The 22,710-nt window shown below is 38.6% G+C and overlaps 1 protein-coding gene across 1 annotated transcript; it reads right to left on the bottom strand.

The window, feature by feature from the left end:
• Positions 1-1,580: 1,580 nt before the first annotated feature.
• FBXO33 (F-box protein 33) lies at positions 1,581-21,132 on the bottom strand. The gene is made up of 4 exons (XM_033108366.1): positions 20,200-21,132; positions 6,643-6,753; positions 5,397-6,082; positions 1,581-3,612 (listed from the first exon to the last, which is right to left on the bottom strand). Exons 1-4 carry the CDS (start codon positions 20,796-20,798, stop codon positions 3,341-3,343), a joined length of 1,668 nt encoding a protein of 555 aa, XP_032964257.1. The 5' UTR covers positions 20,799-21,132; the 3' UTR covers positions 1,581-3,340.
• Positions 21,133-22,710: the final 1,578 nt, after the last annotated feature.

A 22,710-nucleotide genomic window follows, 5' to 3' on the forward strand; every position in this document is an offset into this window, starting at 1 on the left:
AGAAGTTATCAGTTGAAACATTTGACAAGATTTTATTTGAAAGTTTTATACAAATTCAATATTTATGTCTCCAAATCCTCTGCATTTTTTCTCATCAATTATATAATGATTTTTTTTTTGGACCAGTTCCTACCAGTTTATACCATTTTGCTGTACAATATTTTCTATTTGTGTCAGACATGAAAAAGGTTGGAAAGCACTGATACAATGTGGTGTGGTGGCTGGGTTTTCCCACCTTTCTTGTGTGTGACTCCATTAGCACCATTTTATGTACTGGCATAAAGGTCCAGTCTGATTCATGCTGTAAGCCCCAAGCAATTTAGTTTCTTGTTTTTTAAGGAGGGCACAACTCACAGTGGCCCATGTGGGGATGAAATCGGCAACCTTGGTGTTATCAGCATCACGTTCCAACCAACTGAGCTAATAGGCCACTCAGCAATTTAGTTTCTGAATCTATTATATGTGTTCAGCCATAAGCATACTGTCGTTCCCAAGCCCTCCACTGAATCCCTAACATTTTTTTTTTTTTAAGCCAGTCAAATTTAGCAGTGGGGGGGAATCCTTAACTTTTTAATTCCTACGGTGGTGGGGGAAATTAGAAAGCAATTTTAGATATGTATATGTAATATAGTTTAGGAAAATATGTTTTGAAAATATTTTATTTAATACATTTGTTCAAAGATGATCTTGTAAAAGTCTGTAAGCTGTTAAGCTAACAAGGGTTGAAACTTTCGATGAAGAATCGGTTTTAGATAACCAAGTCCAATCCCTCCTTTCACAGATGAGGAAAGTAGCTCAAGAAAGAGCCTGTGGTCACATAGCAGTAGTCAGAGCGCAGAGTAGAAAATACGTCTAGCCTCCCAGTTTAGTGCTTTACTATACCTTTCACTTGTATGCTACTCTTGTTTATAAATAGTTTTTCATACATCGTGGGTACCATTTTGGTATTTTAAATACACACACGTTGATCTAATTAAAGGAATTGGATGTGTCTACTAAGGAAGCGCAGGTCTGATGACAGTCCTCTGTGAGTACCAGATTATTCCAAGGTGAGGCAATGTCTGGAAGAGTCAGTGTCTGGAATGATTAAGGAAGGAAAGATGGAAGAAGGAAAAGACGCCATTTTCTTTCTCATAAGTGACAGCTATTTTTTCAGTACCCGAGAATGGAGATTTCAAAGCCAAACTAAAGGAATACAGGGGTTCATGAACTATTTAATACTGGCATATTAAAATATTTTTGCATCCAGAATAGGAATTTTTAAAACTAAGTTCTTATAATCTATTAATTGTTTTACCACATCAGTAATGTCTTCTAAATGCATAACACACTTGGATTTTGTGCTAACTAGTCTTTTGTTGGCTTTAAGCTTGTCTTTTGCCCAAGTGAGTTAAAAAAATTAAAACTTCCAAACTACTCTACCTAATACTTTTTATGACATATTCTCAAATTTAAGCTTTGCTGCCCAGATTACAATAGGAGCTAACATATGATTATACACAATATAAGGATTATTGCAGTTTATTTAACACTAAAAGTTTTCATGCTTCATATACAATAAAATATATTTCAGTGATCACTTTTTAATGCTTTATTCATTGATTAAAAGAATATACATTTAACATAAACCATATAACATCAGTCACCAGGTCAAACATTCAGCTGGTTTCCTTACAGTTTCTGTCAGGAGTTATTTTATCTGATCACATTTATAAGATAAAATCTCACCACATCTGGCATTTACACACACTGTGCCAGTGGATTCACACTACTGATGTACATATAAAATCCGCATGGTATGTGCTCACTGGAGACAAAACAGTGCACACCTGTCAAAAGGTCATTTTAATATAAGATGGTAAAACCATTTGTAAAACACATATAAACTTTTTCCATAAATAGAATCATATCTGGACATCTGTTGCATAAATTGTGTTTCCAAAGCTTACAATAGAGCAGCCAGGTCTCAGCACTGCTGGGCACCCACGTTGGCTACTTACTTTATTATTGCAGACTGTCCTTTAACATTAAATGCACAACATTCGTACCACTTAAAACTGGGGTCAGGTGGAAGTCTCACAGAGACCACGTCTGTACCGCGGTTGCCCTGAAACAGTTAAATCGGCTTTTAAAGCCTCTCAGATATAACAAGGTTTTAAAACATACTTCATGGAATGTTCTTCATGTATCATAGCAGCTCATACCTGTGATAGAACAAGCGTTCAGTTTTTCCTTTCTACTTTACATTCACTATTCACAGTGAAACAGGTGCATGGTTTTTTTTTTTTTTGTTTTGTTTTTCAGAGTTCTGAGGTTGCTGACTGAGCCACAGCACAGCTGTGTACCACAGGTCGAAATTCGACCTTAAATATTACAATCTAGCAGTATCTGGCTGGCCAGAGTGGGCCGGCCCCTGCCAGCATGTGGGCACTTCTTCAGTTAAGTCTATTCTTTGGCAGCTGACACGCGCGCTGACAGAGAAAAATCCAGTGACTTGTTGCTAGGGATTTCACGACTAATGTTTGTTTGCAAGCATATGTGTTTACAACTCTGGGTTTTGATTTTCTCTTAAGAGGTTTTACCCTGGGGTATAGTTTCTTTCTTCCTCTACTATTTGAAATCTGGGCTAAAAAGCTAACTTGAAAATATAATGTTATCGATGAATAAAATTATGTCAGATATAGTCTTAAAAAAAAAAAATCCAACAATTTGAATATTCATGTCTATGTAAATGCATTTAAAAAAGGGTTAAGCAATATTCTAACCTAGTACTATACAAAATTCAGAATGGGAATTGGTGATATCAATTTTATATATGTAATGAAGGTTAAAGTCTTGGTTCTTCTGTTAAAGATAACTCATTTGGGGTATTATCCTCCCTTCCATTTCAAATAAAAATTAATGAAATGCTATTAGAATGCGTGGATGCAGTGCATTGCATACAAATCCACCAGGCTATGGATATATATCTATATATGTATAAAAATATTTTGGCTCCTGAGTTCTGAACTCTGACACACAAAGAATAGAAACATCGAAAAGGCAGAGTAACTCAGTGAAAAATAAAGTTAGCCAGCAACCTCAGACAGCCTTCAGTTGTATATTCTTAAGGTTTAGTAACAAGTCCATTAACCGTGAAAACCCTATACATTGTCACTTTGAACTTCTAAACCAATACCCGACTACGTTCTTTGATCAAGAAGTAGAATATACACATATAATTCTATGAAGCTAATACTGATTACACACAGCACAAAGGGATTAATTCACACTACTGAAAAAAACATAATAGGACCCTACTTGCATATGTAACCACAGGAATTGTACATTTAAAAACAAGCTAAATGTCTTCGCTGAAGCTTTGCATCTCTCTGTAGAAGTGACGATTTGGTTCAGTGAAGACACTGAGTGATTCGATGTCCATGACTGCGTGCCAAGGTTGACCCAGGCCCAGGGATACCTGCTCAATAAGGTTATGCACTGGATCCACATCCTGGTCGGCCAGTTCACCTTGGTCAAAATCAATGCTTTCTTCGGTGACTTCAAGTACTTTTAGATCAGAGCCACGAAGACGAGCAATGGCAATGAGGTTGTGTGCCCACACCGTGTAACCTTGAAAATAAGCAAAAGACAAGCACCGTCATTTCCTTGCGTTGTATTTTGTCTATTTGGTAAGTCTTGCACAAATTTTTATCTCAATTACCACTTTGGTCCTTTTCCTTTAAATATATATTGAGATTAGAGATTGAAAAGCAAGTATGATTGTTTAGCCAGAAAAAAAAAAAGCCTAGAAGTTTAATTTCGTCTCCAAGAACATCACCGTGGGTGGTGAACTGGAAGGTGCTAATCCTATGCTGATATTGCTGCATTTAGTAGAATCAAGGACATTTAAAGTATAATATATAGCTTTGGATAGTGATGCATTGTAAAGAAAAATTTTTATCTAATACATAGCAAACTGGTATTTTTTTCATTAGTGAAAAATCATACATAGTTCAAAGTTATGAAGTGACACTTTAAACTTTAAAGATAAATTGTTAATTGTCAGTAACTATGTGAAGTACGGAACAGTCATGGGAATGATCAGTACTAACTTCAGAATAATTATTACCCCTGGGAAGGAATAAGGGGAATAGATGGAGGGGCATTAGCTGTATCTAACATCTTATTTCTTAAAAGAAAAAACAAAGCTTTAAAAAGACTGGGTTAAATTAACTTTTGAATAACCTGACATTTCTTTATCCTTAGAAAAATCCTCATTTTACTTCTTAACTTCAGTATTGGCCTATTCTTAGCTACTACCTCTGCTTGCTGACCAAGATATAAAGCAAAACTTGAAAAGGAAGACACATATGCAGGCTAAAAAAGTATTTTCAAAAATAATGAAACATGGCTAATAAAAAAGAGTTTATGATATTCATAGAGACTATTTTGTATCCTATAAATCTCTTATAAGTACCAAAAAAGGAGGTAAAATGTTCTTCTAATTTGTCAGAATAGCAACTCGCTCTGCAAATGAGAATACTTTGTATTAAGATGAAAGGACCTAGTAAGAAAAAGAATATGCCCAATCAGTGGAACCACCATTAAAAAATGTCATACAAATTACTATGTTGAGACCTAGAATCTAGAAGATGAGGCAGGAAGCATGAAAGAAATTGTACGTTCTCTTCTTTCTGTGTTATGTTTTTAAGAGATCTGTGATTACAGGAAACAGATCTACTGTAGGTACATAAATATGTATGTTTTCTTAGATAAATTTTTGTGAAATGCCATCATACAGTGGAAGAAAAAAATAACAGGGAACTCTGAGCAGAACACTTGAGGTAGAAATATGACTTTCTACTCGTAACAGGTATATCTTACAGACCTTAAAAAGTATGAAAATCTGCATATCAATTTGTTATAAGATTTCTTTTTGTTTTCTTTTAATTTTATTGGGGAATATTGGGGAACAGTGTGTTTCTCCAGGGCCCATCAGCTCTAAGTCATTGTCCTTCAATCTAGTTGTGCAGGGCACAGCTCAGCTCCAAGTCCAGTCGCCATTTTCAATCTTATTTGCAGGGGTGCAGCCCACCATCCCATGCAGGAATTGAACTGGCAACCTTGTTGAGAGCTCACGCTCTAACCAACTGAGCCATCTAGCTGCCCTTCTGGAAGCTCAGCTGCAGCTCGTTGTCTTCAATCTAGTTGTGGAGGGTGCAGCTCACTGGCCTATGTGGGAATTAAACCAGCAACCCTGTTGTTCAGAGCTCCTGCTTTAACCAACTGAGCCATCCGGCTGGCCCTGTTATAAGATTTCTTGACACTATAAATACCAGTGCTATCTTTCTATTAACATAAAATGTTTTAGATGTACTGTTAATATCAAATTATAGTGAACAAAAATCACTTACCGTGAATTGCCAGAAGACAGAGCTTTGTGCACCTCCATGCTAATAAAACCAACGGATCTTCGTTTCTGTTGTCACTAAGATCTGGAAAACCAGACGTGTCAATCACATCATTCATTAATATAAAATGAGTGAGGAACTTGTCATACTGCCTGGATATGAGATCAACAATAGCCCCCGAAACACAAGTGATGTAGCTGTCAAAATGAATCCTCTCTAGTGGTATACTGGGTTTCAGAATCTTTAACATATCTTCACTCTTGATATCAAAAGCCATTATATAGACCCGAAGGCTGGTGCTCTTTCGTGACAAGGCTTTCCAATGCTCATCGTTTGGCATGTTGTCCAGAGACTTGTGCATCACGGAAACATTATGGACCAGGAGAGACAGTCGCTGCAAAGGCACATGGTTGCTATCAGTTAAGACTCTTGCCATCTCAGCTGTAAAGTCACAGAAATCCAGGGCAAGTGAGCGCAGATTCACAAATCGCTCCAGTTCCACTGCAGTGATAAGGGTGCTGTTACCAGGAATATTGTTGTCCAGTAAACTCAGGTGCTCCATGGTGTTGGCAATAGAGTTGGAGAGAGATGATAGTGATGTTGGGGTTACTATTTCCAGCATAAACCCACAGGACAGCCATTTCAGTTGCCTACTATTACTCAGTATTTCTTCAAACAGCTGCTGAATTCTGTAAGGAAAACAAAAGCCACAACGATCCTGTTAATAGTTAGCTCTAATCTTTTAACACTGCCTTTTGAAAACAGACAATGAAATGGCATGCAATGTGGAGATCCATTTTCTCTCTGTTAATTTCTATCCAACCCACAAGTATTATTATCCTAAATACCATTAAATTCACAGTTAAATGTGAGTAAGATAGATACATTAAACCTCTAGATGTATTAAACATGTAGATGCATTAAACATATAGAAATATACTCTCCATCCAAGGAAAGCACCAGTATGGTAGAAAAGACTAATGGTATACAACTTATGTTATAGCAAAGGCAAGTAGAGAAATAACAGTTTAAAAAGCAGTAGTTACCCAGAAAATTCTTCGATTTGTCTTAAATATTTATGACACGGAATGGCATATATTGATCACTGTACTTCACAGTTAAGATATTTCTAGGACATATGTTCTTTTTAGAAAAAAAATCATTCGTCTTCTGACTTGTATCTTACAATGTCTCAGGAAAAAACTAAAATTATTAATATAAGCCCTTTTCCACTAACTATATAACTTACTGCTTAATTTTTTTGCCATCAGGGTCCACTTTGCTGAGGTATGTATTTGACAAATTTCCTTGCTGTTGTAGAACGCTTATGTCTCCAAAGAGGCTAAACTTCTGGAGGTTCCTACAAGGAAAAGAATTTAAATGATTGTCTATAAATAATTAATATACAAAAATACAAAAATTAAAACTAAAAATTCACAGAAGGGGTATTCTAGAAAAATTTCTACCTTATAAACTCACTGAGAATCTAATTAAGGACTCACAGATTGCTTTTTACATACAATGAAAAGCAACGTGATACAGAAGAAACAGCATAAGCTTTAAGGAATGAGAACTAGGGTTTAACAATTAGTTCAGGAACTGAATATTTTAATGACCGTGGAAAAGTCTCTTAATGTCCCTCAATTCTTTATTAGTAATAGTAAAACCTACCTTAAAGGGTTTAGGTTTGAATAAATAACAAAATGACATATGAAATAACTGTGTAAGCTCTAAATTTTATGTAGATGTTAATTATGTAAAACTTTCCGAAACCAGTTAACTTAGTCAACGTGTTAAATGCTCAAGTGTGGGGGGCACTGCCCTGAAGATGCCTTCTCAGTAAGAAATATTCTTTGACTAAAATCTAGAGAACCTTCCCCAGTTTTATGATCAAATGTATAGCTTATTACCAAGAGAGATTAAAAAACTATGTAAAAATCTTTCAATTTCAGATAATTTTAGCTACAAAATACATACTTTTCTAATATTAAAATTCTACAGCAAAGTAGAAAGCTAAAAACTGAATACAGATAAAAAAGCTTAAATGCCAATACGAGATTCCACTTATAACTTAGGATATCTTTAATAAGAAATGTGTATCACAAGAGTGATAAAAGATTTAAGTAAATAATAACATTTCTTGATAGTGTGCCACATTTTCCTAAATTAATAACCTTAGGTTCACTAAGAAGCCCGATGAGTCTAAAATTTAGCTTGAAGAATACTCAGTAATTAGTTTATTCATTCAGACTAATAGTCTCTGACGGCCTACTCTGTGCCAGGCACTGTGCACTCTACTGGAGACAAGACGGGACTCAAGCACTGTGAAGGACGAGCTTACAGGGTCACATATTGCAGGGTATCTGACACTGTAAGTCACAGGAGGCTTCTCTAAATAAATCGCTTAAAAGCGGATCTTAAGGATATGTGGGAGTTAACCAGGAGAAAGAGGCTGAGGAGAAGGTGTTACAGGAAGAAGGAAAAGCACATAGAGCCCCTGAAATGGAGGGGAGCAGACTGAGCTTGTGATACCGAAAGGAATCCAGACTATGGAGAGCGGGAACATGAAATGAGGCTGTAGCGGTAGATCAAGTTCTATATCAAATAGAAAAGTTTGATGTTTGTCTTCAAAATAATGAGATGCCCTAAAGTGGTTTTAAGCAGGGAATAATAACATGATTAAATTTGTGTCTGGAAAATATTGCTGTAGTGTTAGAACGACGTGGAAGGAGATAGAGTTAAAGTGGGGAGACTAGTTAAGAAAGTATTTTAGTAATAGAGATGAGAAATAGTGGTACCTTAAGTGGGGTTTTGGTGGTAGAGGTGAAGAAAATAGAGTCTCAAAGCTATATTTAGGAGCTAAAACGGACAGGGAGGGTTGCTGGATTAGCTATAGCAGGTGAGCAGTAGTCAAGAATAACTCCTAAATTTTCTGGGTTGTGGAACTGCATAGATGGTAGAACTTTTCACTAAGACAGAGATTCTTAGAAATGAGTTAGAAATTAATTAAGGTTTCCTTTTTTTTTTTTTGAGTGGGGCGGTGGAGGTGAGGTGATAGAATATTTACATCATGAACTCTATTCTGAGCATGCTGAGTTTGAGGTGTCTTTAAGACAATCAAGTTAAGATGTCGAGTAGGCAATTCCACATCTGGAACTGAGCAGTTATCTGGATAATAACTGAAGTCGTGGATGGGGCAACGGGGCTCGGGTAAGAATATAAATGAGAAGAAAAGCAGGCAAAAAGTTAAGTTGTGAGTAACTTCAATAATTAGAGAAGAAGGCTGCAAAGGAGAAGTCAGAGGTTGGAGAAAAGTCAGGAATGTGGAAATCACAGAAATCAAGGGATAACTTTCACAAAAAACAACGTAGTGTCAAACACTGCTTGCGAGGTCTTACAAGAATTCAACATGTCCATTTGGCTTAGCAACACGATGATCAGAATGGAAGTCATTTATGTGGTGTGATGAGAAGAGGTCAGACTGGAAGTGAGGAAAGAGAGACAGTGGATACAAATTTTAAAAAATTTTTGCTGTGAAAAGGATAGATGGAACGGACTTCAGAATTATAAACATTACTCACCAAAATATATATATATATATTTTTTTAACCAAGGATGAAACTACATTGACACATCATAATCACCAAAGTCCATAGTTTACCTTGGGGTTCACTTTTGGTGTTGTACATTCTGTTGGTTTGGACCAATGAATAATGACATATATCCATCGTTATATTACACAGAGCTTTTCAATGCTCTAAAAATCCTGTGCTCTGCCTGTTTATCTCTCCCCTCCCCACCTTTGGCAACCACTGATCTCTATTGTCTCCATAGTTTTGCTGTTTGTAGTGTCTCATATAGTTGGAATTATACAGTATCTAGCCTTTTTAGATTGCCTTTATTTACCTAGTAATATGCATTTAAGTTCCTCTATGTCTTTTTTTTTATTGGGGAAGGGGAACAGGACTTTATTGAGGAACAGTGTGTACATCCAGGACTTTTTTTCCAAGTCAAGTTGTTGTCCTTTCAATCTTAGTTGTGGAGGGCGCAGCTCAGCTCCAGGTCCAGTTGCCATTTTCTAGTTGCAGGGGGCAGAGCCCACCATCCCTTGCGGGAGTCGGGGAATTGAACTGGCAACCTTGTGTTTGAGAGCCCACTGGCCCATGTGGGAATCGAACCGGCAGCCTTCGGAGTTAGGAGCACGGAGCTCCAACCGCCTGAGCCACTGGGCCGGCCCCTCTATGTCTTTTTATGGCTTGATTGCTCATTTCTTTTTAGCAAAGAATAATAATTTCACTGTCTGGATGTACCAAAGTTAACATATTTATTCACCCACTGGAAGACATCTTGGTTGTTCCTAATTCTGGTAATTATGAATAAATCTGTTATAAATGTCCACATGTAGATTTTTGTGAGGACATATGTTTTCAACTCCTTTGGGTCAATACCAAGGAGTATTGATTGCTGGATTGTATCGTAAAAGTATGTTTAGTTTTGTAAGAAATTATATTCCATAGTGACTGCACCATTTTGCACTCCTTACAACAATGAATGAAAAGTTCCTGTTGTTCCATTATCATTGTCAGGGTTTGATGTCATTATTCTGGATTTTGACTTTTCTATAATAGTAGTTAAGTAGTGCATGACAGGATTTTTGATGATGTGAAAAAATGCACAAGATAGAATATTAATGGAAAACCACATGGAGATTATTAATCCTATTTTGCAAAAGGATGCATCACATTTTACCAGCGATTATCTCTGGTGAATTTTTAATTTTATTTTTTCTGTATTTTTCAAATATTGTATTTTTACAAACATGTACTACTTGGGATTTCAGAAAAGAAATTTAAATTAGCTTTACATAGCTTTTCACCTTTATAAGAACTTAATTCACATTAAAATCATTTAAAACGAACAACCTGCACATTAGTAAAGTTTAACAAATTAATACAAAGAGACTCTCTGGTAGATTTCTTTTAGTAATTTTTAAATATCCCAGCAATGTTAGAAACATGCCACTCAAGGAAAATTTAACAAAAATTCTATTTGCAGCAGTAAAATGGTAATAATCTTGTTACAGTAGAACCAATGATACATGCATAAACTTCTGACATATGTAATTAATCACTGACATACTTTTGCAGCTGGAATGATTTGTGGGATCACCCAGTTCAACAGCTTCTCTTTATAGATGAGGAAATTGAAGTGATTTGTCCAAGACTGCAATACCAGTTAGGGCAGAGCTAAGTAGAGAACTTGGGTTCTGACTCCCATTTAGTTCACATGTTGATTCTTATAATTAAACTACGTCCTTGAATACAATTGCCTTACTGAAAGGTATTGGGAAAGTTATAAATGGAGTATTTTAGAGTAGTAGTATATGATAGACATTTGTGGGAAAAAAATTTTAGGAACTTACTTTTCCATTCAAAATGAAATTTTATTTATTAAGCAATAGAGAAAACAGTAATTCACTTTAAAACTTAGAAAAAAAAAACCCACTGGCAATTCAAGGGCAATTTTCACATGTATCATGTTGAAATTAGATTACAGATTATGGTGAAGCCAAAGAAACTACATATAGCTCCCAGGTGGCTCATTATTGTTTCAAATGATAAAAAAGAGGCTGAAGAGAACATCTAGGCAACAACACTAGAATACAACCTACTGAACCATGGCAATAAACAGAGGCCTCTTTTGAGGCCAGGAGACATACAAAGAACAAGGGAATTGTGCCACATAATCCTTTTACTTAAAGATGAAATCTGTGACCTGAGTTTTATTTACTTAGTTTATTAATTAATTAATTAATTCATTCATTCATTCTTGAATCAGCCAGTGAGCTAAAGAAGCAAACAGGGTTCTTTGCTGCACAATGTGCAATTGCTCAAAAGGCATGTAACAAAAACATATTGTGCATGTAACAGTTGGTTAGAAACTTCTTTTCATCTTAATTCTTCAAATTAATTTAGCTCCGTTCCTATGGTAATATTAATAGGATATAATCTACTTTCTAGTCCCTTTGCAAATTCTAAAATATGTTGTGAAAGAGCACAAAATCATAAACTGTTTGATAATCAATCTTTCTAAAACATGAAAAACCCATACTATTGCCAGAAGAGAATGAATTTCAACTTAATTGCATTCCTCTTTAATCCTATTTTAAAAAGTCATCAGTTTCAGATCCAGAGCTAAATCAGATCACTAAGTACTTATAACTTAGAAACTTAGCCTACAGACTCTTCTCTTACTCTTTGCTCACTCAATTATTAAAGTATGCATTGTGTGCCAATGATGTGAAAAGTTATGATGGTTACATTTCAAGTGTACATGAGTTTAGACTCTTGGACTGGAAATAAAGATTTTAAAAAGACTCATTTTTAAAAAAATTGAGAGTAACGAATTATTGATAACTATGTTACGTGTATTAAGAACATTGTGGTTATATATAAAAATGTCCAGAATTTTCAGAGTTTTACACTGAATTGTGTAGTATAAAATGACATCGATATCTTGGATTTGCTTTACAATACTTCAGTAAAGATAAAAGAAAGCAAATGTGGAAAAAGCCTTAAATTATTGAATCTGGGTGATAGGTTTACTGTGTCTAGTTTTTGTGTGTTTGGAAATTTCATTAAAAAATTAGAAAACAAGGCAGTCATTACTCTAATTGTGTAACTGGCAAGTTCATTTAACTACTCCGTGCCTCAGTTTCACCATCTGTAAAACAGGGATAATAATGGTGCCTATGTCACACGGTGTTCAATGCTGCTGCTTCTCTGGGAAAACTAGCTTATGATTTTAAGGGTTGTCAAGAACATACTTATTCAGCTCTCTGCAGTACTGGAAATACGACTAGGCCTAACCAAGCCCCATGACCCTGGTGGTGACTTTTGTATGGAGTGGTTGTGAATGCTTGAGAAGGAGGGTCTCAGCCACAGAAGATCAGTCTTTTGCCTTAGGTGACTACCTTTCTTCTTTGCCTTAAAATTTCCTTTTGAGGTTTCTAAGAGTGTGATTCTTTTTTGAAGTTACCAGCAACATCTGTATAGCAAACCAGGTTAAAAGGTAGCTCAACTCTGGCCTCCCCCACCTTTCCTTGTCCACTTGAGAGATGTAACAGAAGAAGAGTACACATGATGACCGTCTGGATAGAAAAACATTTACCTGGGCCTAGTGTTATAAGTGATGAGAGCAGATATTTGGAGGCAAATGGAAGGAAGAATCCTTGTGCAGAGCACCACCTGCTTCTTTCTTTCCACATACTCCTACCATCTTGAACCCATAGTTCATATGAGGGCCAGACTTAGGCAAATTCCAAGTAGTAACTGCTTTACATGAAGCAGGAAAGTGAAAAAGGAGAAAATGAAAATTCCAACTGACTCCAATAAGGAAGACCAGAAGCTTCCGGGACAATTCAACAGAATGACTCAAATTTACGCAAGACGCATATGAACAGGGCACTGTGTGAAAGTACTTGGTGGTTAAGTACAAAGATAAGCCATGTTTTCAGAAAATAAACTGTGTCTAAACTCTAGGTCTTTTTTTTTTTTTTTAAGGAGTACAAGTCATTAACACAAAACAAAATGAATAAAAACAGTCAAAGGAAAAATATTTTTAGACCTATGTAGGGAGTAGCAATTAAAGGGACATTTGTAATGTTAGCTGAACAATTTCATCTTTTATACTTACATTCCGCTTCTAGAGGGCCTCCAGATAAAAATAAATACAAAATCATACTACTCCTCACTTCCACTGCTCCCATCCGGGTCCACACCACTGTCATCTCTTGCCTGGATTACTGCATCCGTCTCCTAAGCCAGCTCATCCCTTCTACCCTTGTCTTGCTTACAAACTATTCCCAACACAGTGCTAGAATGTTCCTTTTGAAGTATCAGATCATGTCACGACTCAAAACCCTTTCATGGCTCCTCACTTCACTCAGTAAAAGTCAAAGTCCTAAGGGGAGCCTAAAAAGGGCCTATTGATTTCCACATCACCTTCCCCTTCATCTGGCCGACCTCTTCTACATCTCATTGTTTTCAACAATGTCTTAGGATGCAGTTATAGTCCCACTGCAGTAACACTCCTCTGCATACTGCTACTTCGCGAGAGGGCGAGAGGGCAAGGAGGGCGAGGGCCAGGACCAGGGCGAGGAGTGCGAGAGCGACAGACACTCCCATGGCTTGCTCACCCCCTCTCTTCAAATACTACTTCTGTCCTTGAGACTTTCCTTCAATTTACTATTTTAGACAGCAACACTCTTTCCCACCTCCACCATTCCCATCTCCCTTCACTGCCTCATTTTGCTTCATGCATATATTACCAACTGTGGTGCGATATATTTTACTTATTTTTGTCTTCTTTTCTCACTAGAATAAGCTCCGTGATGGCAGGGCTTTGTGACTACTGCTGTATCCCTAGTAGCTAGAACAGTGTCTGGCATTCAACAAATGTTTGTTGAATAGTATATTTACCTTGGTTCATGACAAAAACTAGGGCCCATTTAGGTACACCTCAAACATCACAAATTTAGGGTATAGACCAGTTTTCAGGTACATTATATACTAGGACTCCCTCTAAAATAACACATTTGCCCAGAAAAGTGAAAATTCTTTTCTCAAAACCTGTGATTTTCACTTATCTTTTCAACCATAGTTTTAATATACATATTTAAGTTGTACAAAAACTTCCACTGAAAAGACATATCTTTATTTTAAGCATAACAATTTCCCTATGAATTAAACAACCATCACTGTTTTTGACAGCCTTTTATAAAAACCTACGCATATAGATTTAGTGGGTTAGTTTGAGCAATTCCTCGAAAACAATCTTAACCACCTATGAACCTAAGAAATATTCCTTACAGTCTAACTGCAGAGGGCTGAAAACCTTTCATCTTTTTATGGTATTTCTGTTGGACTGTTTAGTACAATTGAGGACCCAAAGGCTTCTGATGTCTTGCTCATGATGACCTCGTTCTCTCTTTGTGGTTCAGAATTGGGGAGCTTCATCTGTGGCAGTAACTTTAGTATGTTTCCTTTCATTTCAGAGGACCCAAAATTATTTCTTTGGTAATATAGTATCATGAGTGGCAAAATGCAAAACAGCCACCTTAAATTTGAGTTAATAGAGCCAAGTCTAATCACCTATGAAAAAGAGGAATACATAAGAAGTTGGTACTTTCAAAAGATGCTCTTAAAAAGCTTAAAACCTTTCATAATGCTGTAAAGTAGCTCATAAAATGCAGCTTTTCCTTTTCTAAACTAATAAAAGCTAAAATAATCTACATCATTGCATCAAATTCTTTCAGGTCAATTCTATTCTTTTTAGTTATGTTCACCATCAAGTGTGTTTTCATCCACATAACACTTTTTGATAACGTATGTCATCTAACAAATGCTAATGAATGGTCACACCCAAATCAAACAAACACAAACTCTTTAGAGAAATGTTCTCCAATAGACCTTTTTGCCATGATGGAAATGCTGTAGCCGATGCTGACCATTATGGTGGCCACTTACCACCTATGACTATGGAGCACTTGAAATGTGGCTAGTATGACTAAATAAATCTTTCATTTTACTTAAAATTGTAATCGCTTTATGGGGCTAGTGGCTATCATATTGGACAGCACAGAGTTAGAGACCAGAAATAAGTCACCGGCTTATAAAAGTATGCCTTCTAGCTTTATTAGATCTGTTAACTAAAAGTGATTTCTTAGAATCTGCTTTACAAATTTACTTACGCAGTTACCACAGCAGAATTCCCATCATCCTCAAATCCCAGGGGTTGCACAGAAAAGACTTTTTAAAATAAGACTGACATTTAAAATTGCTATTTAACATGTTATTAAAAGACAATTTTAACAGTACTAAGGACAAAAAAACTGAGTGAGTCTACCAGGGAAATGACGAATATTTGACTCTTCCTTTTCTTTATCTACATCGAAGCAGCAAGTTCTCTTGGCTCTATTTCCAAAATATGTTCCAAATCCATCCACTTTTTTTCATCTCCACTGTATCTCCATCATCTCTTGCCTAGATTAATGCAACAGCTTCTCAACCAGTCTCCCAGCTTCCCATATTGCTCCCTCTTATCATTCATTCATTACACAGAAACCAGAATGATTATCTTAAAATGCAAATTAGATCATATTACTCTTCTCCTTAAAAGTTTTTCAGTGACTTCTTCTATTCTTAGAATAGTCTAAATTTCATCCCTAAACCCACATACCCCATTCCTTCCTCCCTCTACATCTCAGAGCTCATCAGGACACCATTCTTTTCCCTATTCACATGATCCTGCCATACTTTCTTTTTTACTGCTCCAACAGCCAAAAATTATGTCTGGCCTAAGGACTTGGTGCTTTCTGTTTTTTCCTGCAAGGAATGCTAGTTGCTCAGGTCTTCAGATGGGCAACTCTCGTCATTCAAATGTCTTTTTCCGAAGATTTTCCCTCACCACTCTACCTAATATTGCCACCTAGTCAATATTACATAGCCCACTTTCATTTTCAGATTTTCTTTTATTTTCACAACCTAAATATACTTTCTTTCGTTTACTTGTTTCTGTCTGCCTTTCCCCTCTAGAATGTTGAGTCCATGGGAACATGAGGTTGTCTTCACTGCTTGGCACAGTAGGCTCTCAATATATAGAGGAAAAAAAATAGATTTTTTAAATAACTATCATCTTAGGTCCTATATAAATTGATCAAGTTGGGTGAACTCTTTTGGATGATCTCTTCCGAGGCAGCTTCAGAACTAACACATTAAAATGCAAATAATTTAATCACCTCACTCAGAAGTGCTAGACAGCTTCATTTAAAACAGAAAAATATTTCACTCTGACAATCTTTTACTTCCTGTCCTCCATCCATCAATTCTTAATCATTCTAAGAATGTATCTATGGGCTAGAGAGAGCACTAATTCCTCTCAGCAGCCCTCGCAGGAGGTTAGTTTCTTTAGCAGGTTAGAGTCTGATCCCATCCCAAAGACCTTGAAGCTATCCCCATGGAACCACTTTAATTTGTAAGGAGTCTGTTGAGTATGCACTGTCTCACTTCTCTACGGGCAACCACCTCTTGGTAGTGTAGACTGGTTAGGGGTCCTATATATATATTAATATATTTATTCTGTAAATGGGCTTCATTAAGCAAATAATAAAAGTAAACTGCTATCGTTACATGTATTTATTAAACTATGATGGGGAAAAATATTTCAAGAAATTAGGCCAAGGGTTGTTAGTGATAACACCTTCAAGGCATTTCCTACCATTTTAGATAGTAATGGGAAATGTCCAAAGAACTTTTTACTGATTTTAAGATATATTTTTAAATGGCCTTATCAGTTATTGGGTCTTGGTGCACTGGTGTTGAGAAAACAATGCAAAGGTAAGACTCCCCTTCCCTGCCCATGTCAAATCACCAAGACCAAATCTAAGAATTATTAAAGACCTTCTACTACTAAGCTAGCAGAGTCACAAAATGGTCAATTTACACACATCTAGTTAGAGTTGTAACCCAGAATTTAAAAAAGAAAGTCAACCTCATACAAATCTCTCACCTGTGGCAGAACTCATCTTTTAAAAAAGGTACTGACCCCAATCCAGCATTTCACCCCAAAAAAGCTTATTAAAATATTTATATAGCCCAGAAAAGCATAAACCAGATGATAACAATGTACCTATGCCTACTGTTTAAGAGTAAGTATTTCTAATAATTGAGTCTAGTTAGCTGTTATCATAAATCTTGTTGTCCATGAACTTTCATTTTTCCTAAGGAGTCTGAAATAGTCTTTCAATAGGCAGTACTCAACTTGACAACCAGATTAAATCCTAAAACTACATATCTAAATGTATTATTTTCAACTTCTAAGTACAATTTCTTGTAAGACAATAGCAAAAAAATTTCAGCCTACTTAACCTATAATACAGTTGAATGAGTACATACTGTGTTTCTGTTCTTACTGTTCATCAAGAAGGCAGGTATCCTAGCACCCTGTAAAGAAGGTAGATCTGAAAACTGAAGGACTGTGTTCCGCCCTCTGAGAAGCATTTTTGTACCTCAAGGATTTTGATCCTGATCAGTTGTTTCTAACACCTAAGATATCAGTAAGGTGGCTACAGTCACTCAGAGTACATGTGCAGATGAAATCCAGAAATCGTGCAAAACAAAATGCTGAGTATCCTCGCAGAATGGTATCCTTGACAATTTCCCACAATTCTAGGTTATAGCTTTAGTTCTTTTCCTGAGGGACATGAAAATAACTGGAACACAACAAAATAAGATTCTGAATTGTATGACTTATATATATAAAGGAAATCAACACAAAGGCTGCCAACATAAAGCTTGTGACCTGGTAGGTTTCATACCCTGTTCCTACTTATAAAACAGCAGAAATTATAAAACAAAACCACTGTAAATTTAACTTGGAAATGTAAAGAACAACATCAACTGTTCATTTTTCTCATTAGTTATTAAATTTTACATTTTTAGAAAACCAAAAAACATGAAATTAAGTTGTTTTTGGTCTTCACTGAACCTGTCGGTAGTTTAAGTGATTATGGAAGGAAATAAGAATAGGCTTGACCAGTTGCCAAATAAACAACTTGGTTTAAAACATGAAATTTGATAAAATTTAAAGAAAACTAGTCCATTTATGTTTTTAGCACTCACATTAATATTTCCAATATTACTAGGATGTCTCAAGACATTTTCAAAAATAAAGGTCAGATTAACTTATTTTCAAACACATAATTTAAAAAAACCCTTTGAAATATCATTAGAAATAATTCATGTAATGACACTACACTTTAATTTTAGACATACACAATGAATATGCTACCAAAGCAGCACAACATGCAGCACCATCCTTACAGTGAATGAATGACAAGAAAACCTTAAAATCCGGAATGATAGTGTGTTGTATTTGTGTAGAAGTGATAGCTGACCCAGAAGGAAAGTCATACGGTGGTCTTATAGACAGGTAGTCGGGGATGCTAATAGAACTGGAAGGTATGCTTGTATGTGTTAACTATACCTCAATAAAGCTGGAAAAAAAAAAGTGGTAGGGGGAAGAAGAGAGGGAGAGAAGAATTAAACAAAGGGAAGACATACTATACCACCATTTTGCCTATATAACGTTATCCATCCATCCATCCAACCAACCAACCAGTAATTAAAACACTTAAAAGGAACTAGGCACTGTGCAAGACTTGTTCTGACTTAGACCAAAGGCACACATTTTTTGGATGGTTGTTCAGAAGTGCTATTGGGTCCCAGAACAGAAAAATCTAATTGGTTCTCACTGAATTCACCCCCCAGTCTCTGTCTCATCAGTGGTTAAGTGTTCACTGACTGAATCTTTTCAACTTCTGGGTGAGTTGGTCCTGTAGCCATACATTCAACTCTGACCAGGAGTCTCTAGCCTGGTCAAGACCAATTTATAGCCTCAGAAGGCCTCTCTTGCTACATAAAATCAAAGTAAGGGAATGGAATGACTTGGTGTGAAAAGCAAGGGAAATACACAGGCCACGAAATGACGGAACCATGCTCTAGATACAACTTGGAGCTATATGCTTATTTCCAGCCCTTTTGATTCAGGCACAGAATTAAAAAATATATATATATGGCTTAGCATTCAACATACTGTATTTATTGCAAAAGTAAGGACACTGCTCTTGGAGAAAAACAATGCTGTATGACAAATGTGCACATCAGCTGACCCTGTTAAGTATCAGTTTCCTTTCTATAAAATAGGGATAATAGCTGTCCTGCCTAACTCATAGGGTCAAATAAGAGTGCATATCAAAGTACTTGTAAACTGCTAAACTATTATTACTATGTACACTGCTCCTTTTTGACCCTTTGAACTTTCTTCCAACTCATAGTTTAATTGTAAGGTTAGAATATCCAGATACAGAAAATAAAAATTAATAGGAGTTTGGAGAGAGCAACAGAGAAATAAGGGGAAATACTGATTAGGATAATGGGTCATAACATAGGAAGTTCGTCCCAGAATTACAGTCAAGTCCTGATGCAAAACCAGGACAGTAACGTGCTTATTCTTTGCAGACACGGGCCAATTCGCCCGACACACACAATCACCATGCTGTACTGTGCTACTTTTAGGTGAATCACTGGGGACAAGTTGATTCTGGAGGTGCAAGGCGTTGGGACTTCCAACCCTGATAATCAGGCTCTTCCCCAATCCCTAGGTTTAACAAGCACTCCTCCTACTCTTTGTGCCTGGCCCAGTTAATCAAAACTATTCCGGGTAAGAAAATGGCTGTCAAGGATTTCTTTTAGGGAGAATCTTTATAACTATGAGACACCAGTGGCATACCTACTCCTTCACCCACCACGAACTATCTGTTGAACGAACAGTTTCGGAGTCAGAAAAACCGAAATTATGTTTTGTTGCTCCCAAGACTCAGGCCTCACCGTCCAAGCTTCAGCTTTCCCATCTGTAAAAGGAAGAATGACGGAGCCTCTCGGCTCCATCGCACCACCACCGAGAGGATGAATTAGAGTGCCTGGAAGGCGCCAGGAGTGATGTCTGATAAACACCAAGCACATCACTGTTTTTCAAGTATTTTGATGAGTCCCGTTATGCCCTCCCGCCTCCAGGAAATCGCCAGGTTAGAACTGATAGCCCCAGTCACTGAAACAAGCAATGCTGAAGCCGGCCGGGCGTATCCGCACTGAATCTATTTCGGGGTGACAGGAAGGAAGCGACTCTGAGCCCCGGGAGAGGGGGAGGGGAGGAAGGCGAGTGGATGGAAGGACCAAGAGGAGCCTACCTGTTGTTCCGGATGCTGACCAACACGCACAGCACCAGCTCCAAGTAGGTGCGCAGCACTTCCAGCCAACGGGTTGAGAGCTGCAGGGCCTCGACTTCTTCCCCGCCAGTGCCGGTATCCGCGCCGCCTCGGTCTCCCGGGCCGCCTCCTCCGCTCAGGTAATTCTCCGCGGCGAACTCAACGCGCAGCTCTCGCACGAACCAGCCGCACTTGCGCATGAGGAATTCGAGCCGAGGCTGCTCCGCCGGTGAGATCCGGAGGCAGATGCGGAGCTGGGGCCACAGTGCCGGGTAGAAGAGGCACTCGCGCCAGTGCGAGCAGGAGGCCGAGGCCCGCAGCCGGTCGGGCGCCGGTAGGAAGGAAAAGATGTGCACGATCAGCTCGCTGGGCAGAGACGCGGCGCCCGCCGCCTGCCCGCACAGAGCCATCCGGCCCCGCCGACGGCTGCCGGCCCCCGGCCGCCCCCGCAGTCCCCGGAGCAGCCTCCGCAGCCGTCGCAGCCGCTGCCGCTGCCGCCGCCACCGCGCCGCCCGGGCGGCCCCGGCTCGGGTTCCAGCTCCCGGCGGTCGGGGCTGCGGCACTGACAAGAACAACAACATCAATGACAAGGAAGAAGGGGGCGGAACCGTCGTGGGTCTCGGCGGAACCAAGTGCAGCACAAGTTGCAGATAGGGGGAAAGGCCTCTGCGTGGGTGGCCTCCAAATAGCCAGTCTCTGGTCTCTCAAACTCTACTCATGCACATGCAACTCTTGCAAAGTCAGGAACTCTAAAACGATCGCCTGTACTGTGTAAGCGCCCGGAAGCCGCAGGATTTATTGTTAGGAAACGACGGCCCTCCCCGCGTCTGGAGGCGGAGGCAGAGCAGTGGTAGGAGCTAAGTTTGACGTCGCTGGGGGTGGGAGGAGCCCGGCGCGGATGGAGAGCGACTTCCGGGAGAGGGAAGCGCCGGGTTGCCGGTAGGGAGGGGACATGCGGCACGTGACCGCTGACGCGCGCAGGCCGCTCGGGTGGGGCGGGAAGCGCGAGTAGTCCTCGTTTTGGGCGCCCTCTCTCGTCTCACAGCGGCTGCTGAATCCCATCAAATCTGTAAGTCGGTTAATTTGGGCGCTCAGGCGGTGGACGTCGCGGAACACGCGTTAGTGTGAGGGGTCGTGACGCTTCTCTTTATTCGTTTCGCAGTTGTTGGGCGGAAGACTCAGGGCCACAGCGGGGTCTTTTTCAGCCGTCCCACCTGTCCAGCGTATTGAGAGTTTCTGAGAGCGAGCCACTGAGGAGCGGGAGCGGGCGCACTCACCTGCGAACGCGGGTGGGTAGTGTTGGGAAAGGAGAGGTGCGGCGCCCGGCGGCGGAGACGTCGGTCCGAGTCCGCAGTGCACTTTCTGCCGGGTGTGACTGTGCAAACAGACCTCCGCGCACACCTGATGTGTGGGGAAGGCGTGAGGGCAGCGCCGCCACTTGGATTTAGAGGGAGAGGGAAAAAAGGCACACGAGTTAGATCGGCTGCTTGATTTATCACCGTCTTCTCCATGGTTTGAAGGAGGCTCTCAGTTCCGGATTCTGAGATTTTTACGCCCTAGATAAAATGAAGCTGGTGGTTACGGTAAAGGGTTTTTTTTTGTTTTTTTTTTTGGTAGCTTGAGAGAAAGGGATTTTGGAAACTGTCCCTTCATCACAACTTGGGAAGTAGTTAACTGGTTGTAAGGGGCGGTGAAGTCAGAAAGGATTATGATTTTATGTAATAAATGAGGCTTGCTTTCGTGAGGCTGACGCTTCCAAGTCCTAACTATGATCTTGGAACAGCCTTGTTCTCTTGAGGTAAACACCAAGAAGCTGTTCTAGATACTTTCGGCTCTTTGAGGGAAAGCTCTCTCTGATCATGCTGCTTTGATGCCGATCGGTGCCTTGCGCGTATCACTATTAGAATATTGTTATCGCTGAATTCAGCTCAGTACCTGTTAAAAAAAAATGCTATCACTCATAGTAGGTCACTTCTCTGAACCTCTGCGAGAGTTCTTTCATGTAATTATATCGTATGATAAATGAGCATTTACGGAAACAGCAGTGAATTAGGAAGTTAAGACTTGGATTTTAATTTCTTTTATCTTAAGTTCTGTAGTATTTTGACGTGAATCATAGACACCTAGATCTTGCACATCTACGTACTTCAGTATGCATCTGTATAAAAGCATATTACCATATAACAAAAATATTATCACATTTAAAATAAATAACAACTTCTTAATGTTATCTATTATTCCATCTTCAAATTTATCTAGTTATCTCCCAAATACCCTTTAGAGCTGTTTTGTCCAAACCAGGATTTCATTAAGGACCATACTTGGTTTTGGTTATGTATTTAAAGTCACGTTTAATGTAAACTAGTCACCCTCCCCTTTAGCTAATCAGAGAAAGATTTAGCTAATCTTTCTCTGATTAGCTAAAGAGATCAGGCTTGGACGCCTGTAGAACATCTCACCTTCTGTAATTGTTTGACTACTTTTTTTGGTGTT

This window comes from Rhinolophus ferrumequinum, chromosome 6 (assembly GCF_004115265.2).
Source record: "Rhinolophus ferrumequinum isolate MPI-CBG mRhiFer1 chromosome 6, mRhiFer1_v1.p, whole genome shotgun sequence".
NCBI classification, from domain to species: Eukaryota; Metazoa; Chordata; class Mammalia; order Chiroptera; family Rhinolophidae; genus Rhinolophus; species Rhinolophus ferrumequinum.

What these genes read in the sequence shown, in the direction of transcription:
- FBXO33 (XM_033108366.1), bottom strand. Translation starts at nt 20,798, where the DNA reads ATGTTGTTGTTCTTGTCAGTGCCGCAGCCCCGACCGCCGGGAGCTGGA. An exon ending in GTCAGCATCCGGAACAACAG is followed by an intron (nt 6,754 to 20,199) that starts GTAGGCTCCTCT and finishes TTTTCCTTGTAG; the next exon opens with GAACCTCCAGAAGTTTAGCC. An exon ending in CTGTCTTCTGGCAATTCACG is followed by an intron (nt 3,613 to 5,396) that starts GTAAGTGATTTT and finishes CTTATTTTCAAG; the next exon opens with GTTACACGGTGTGGGCACAC.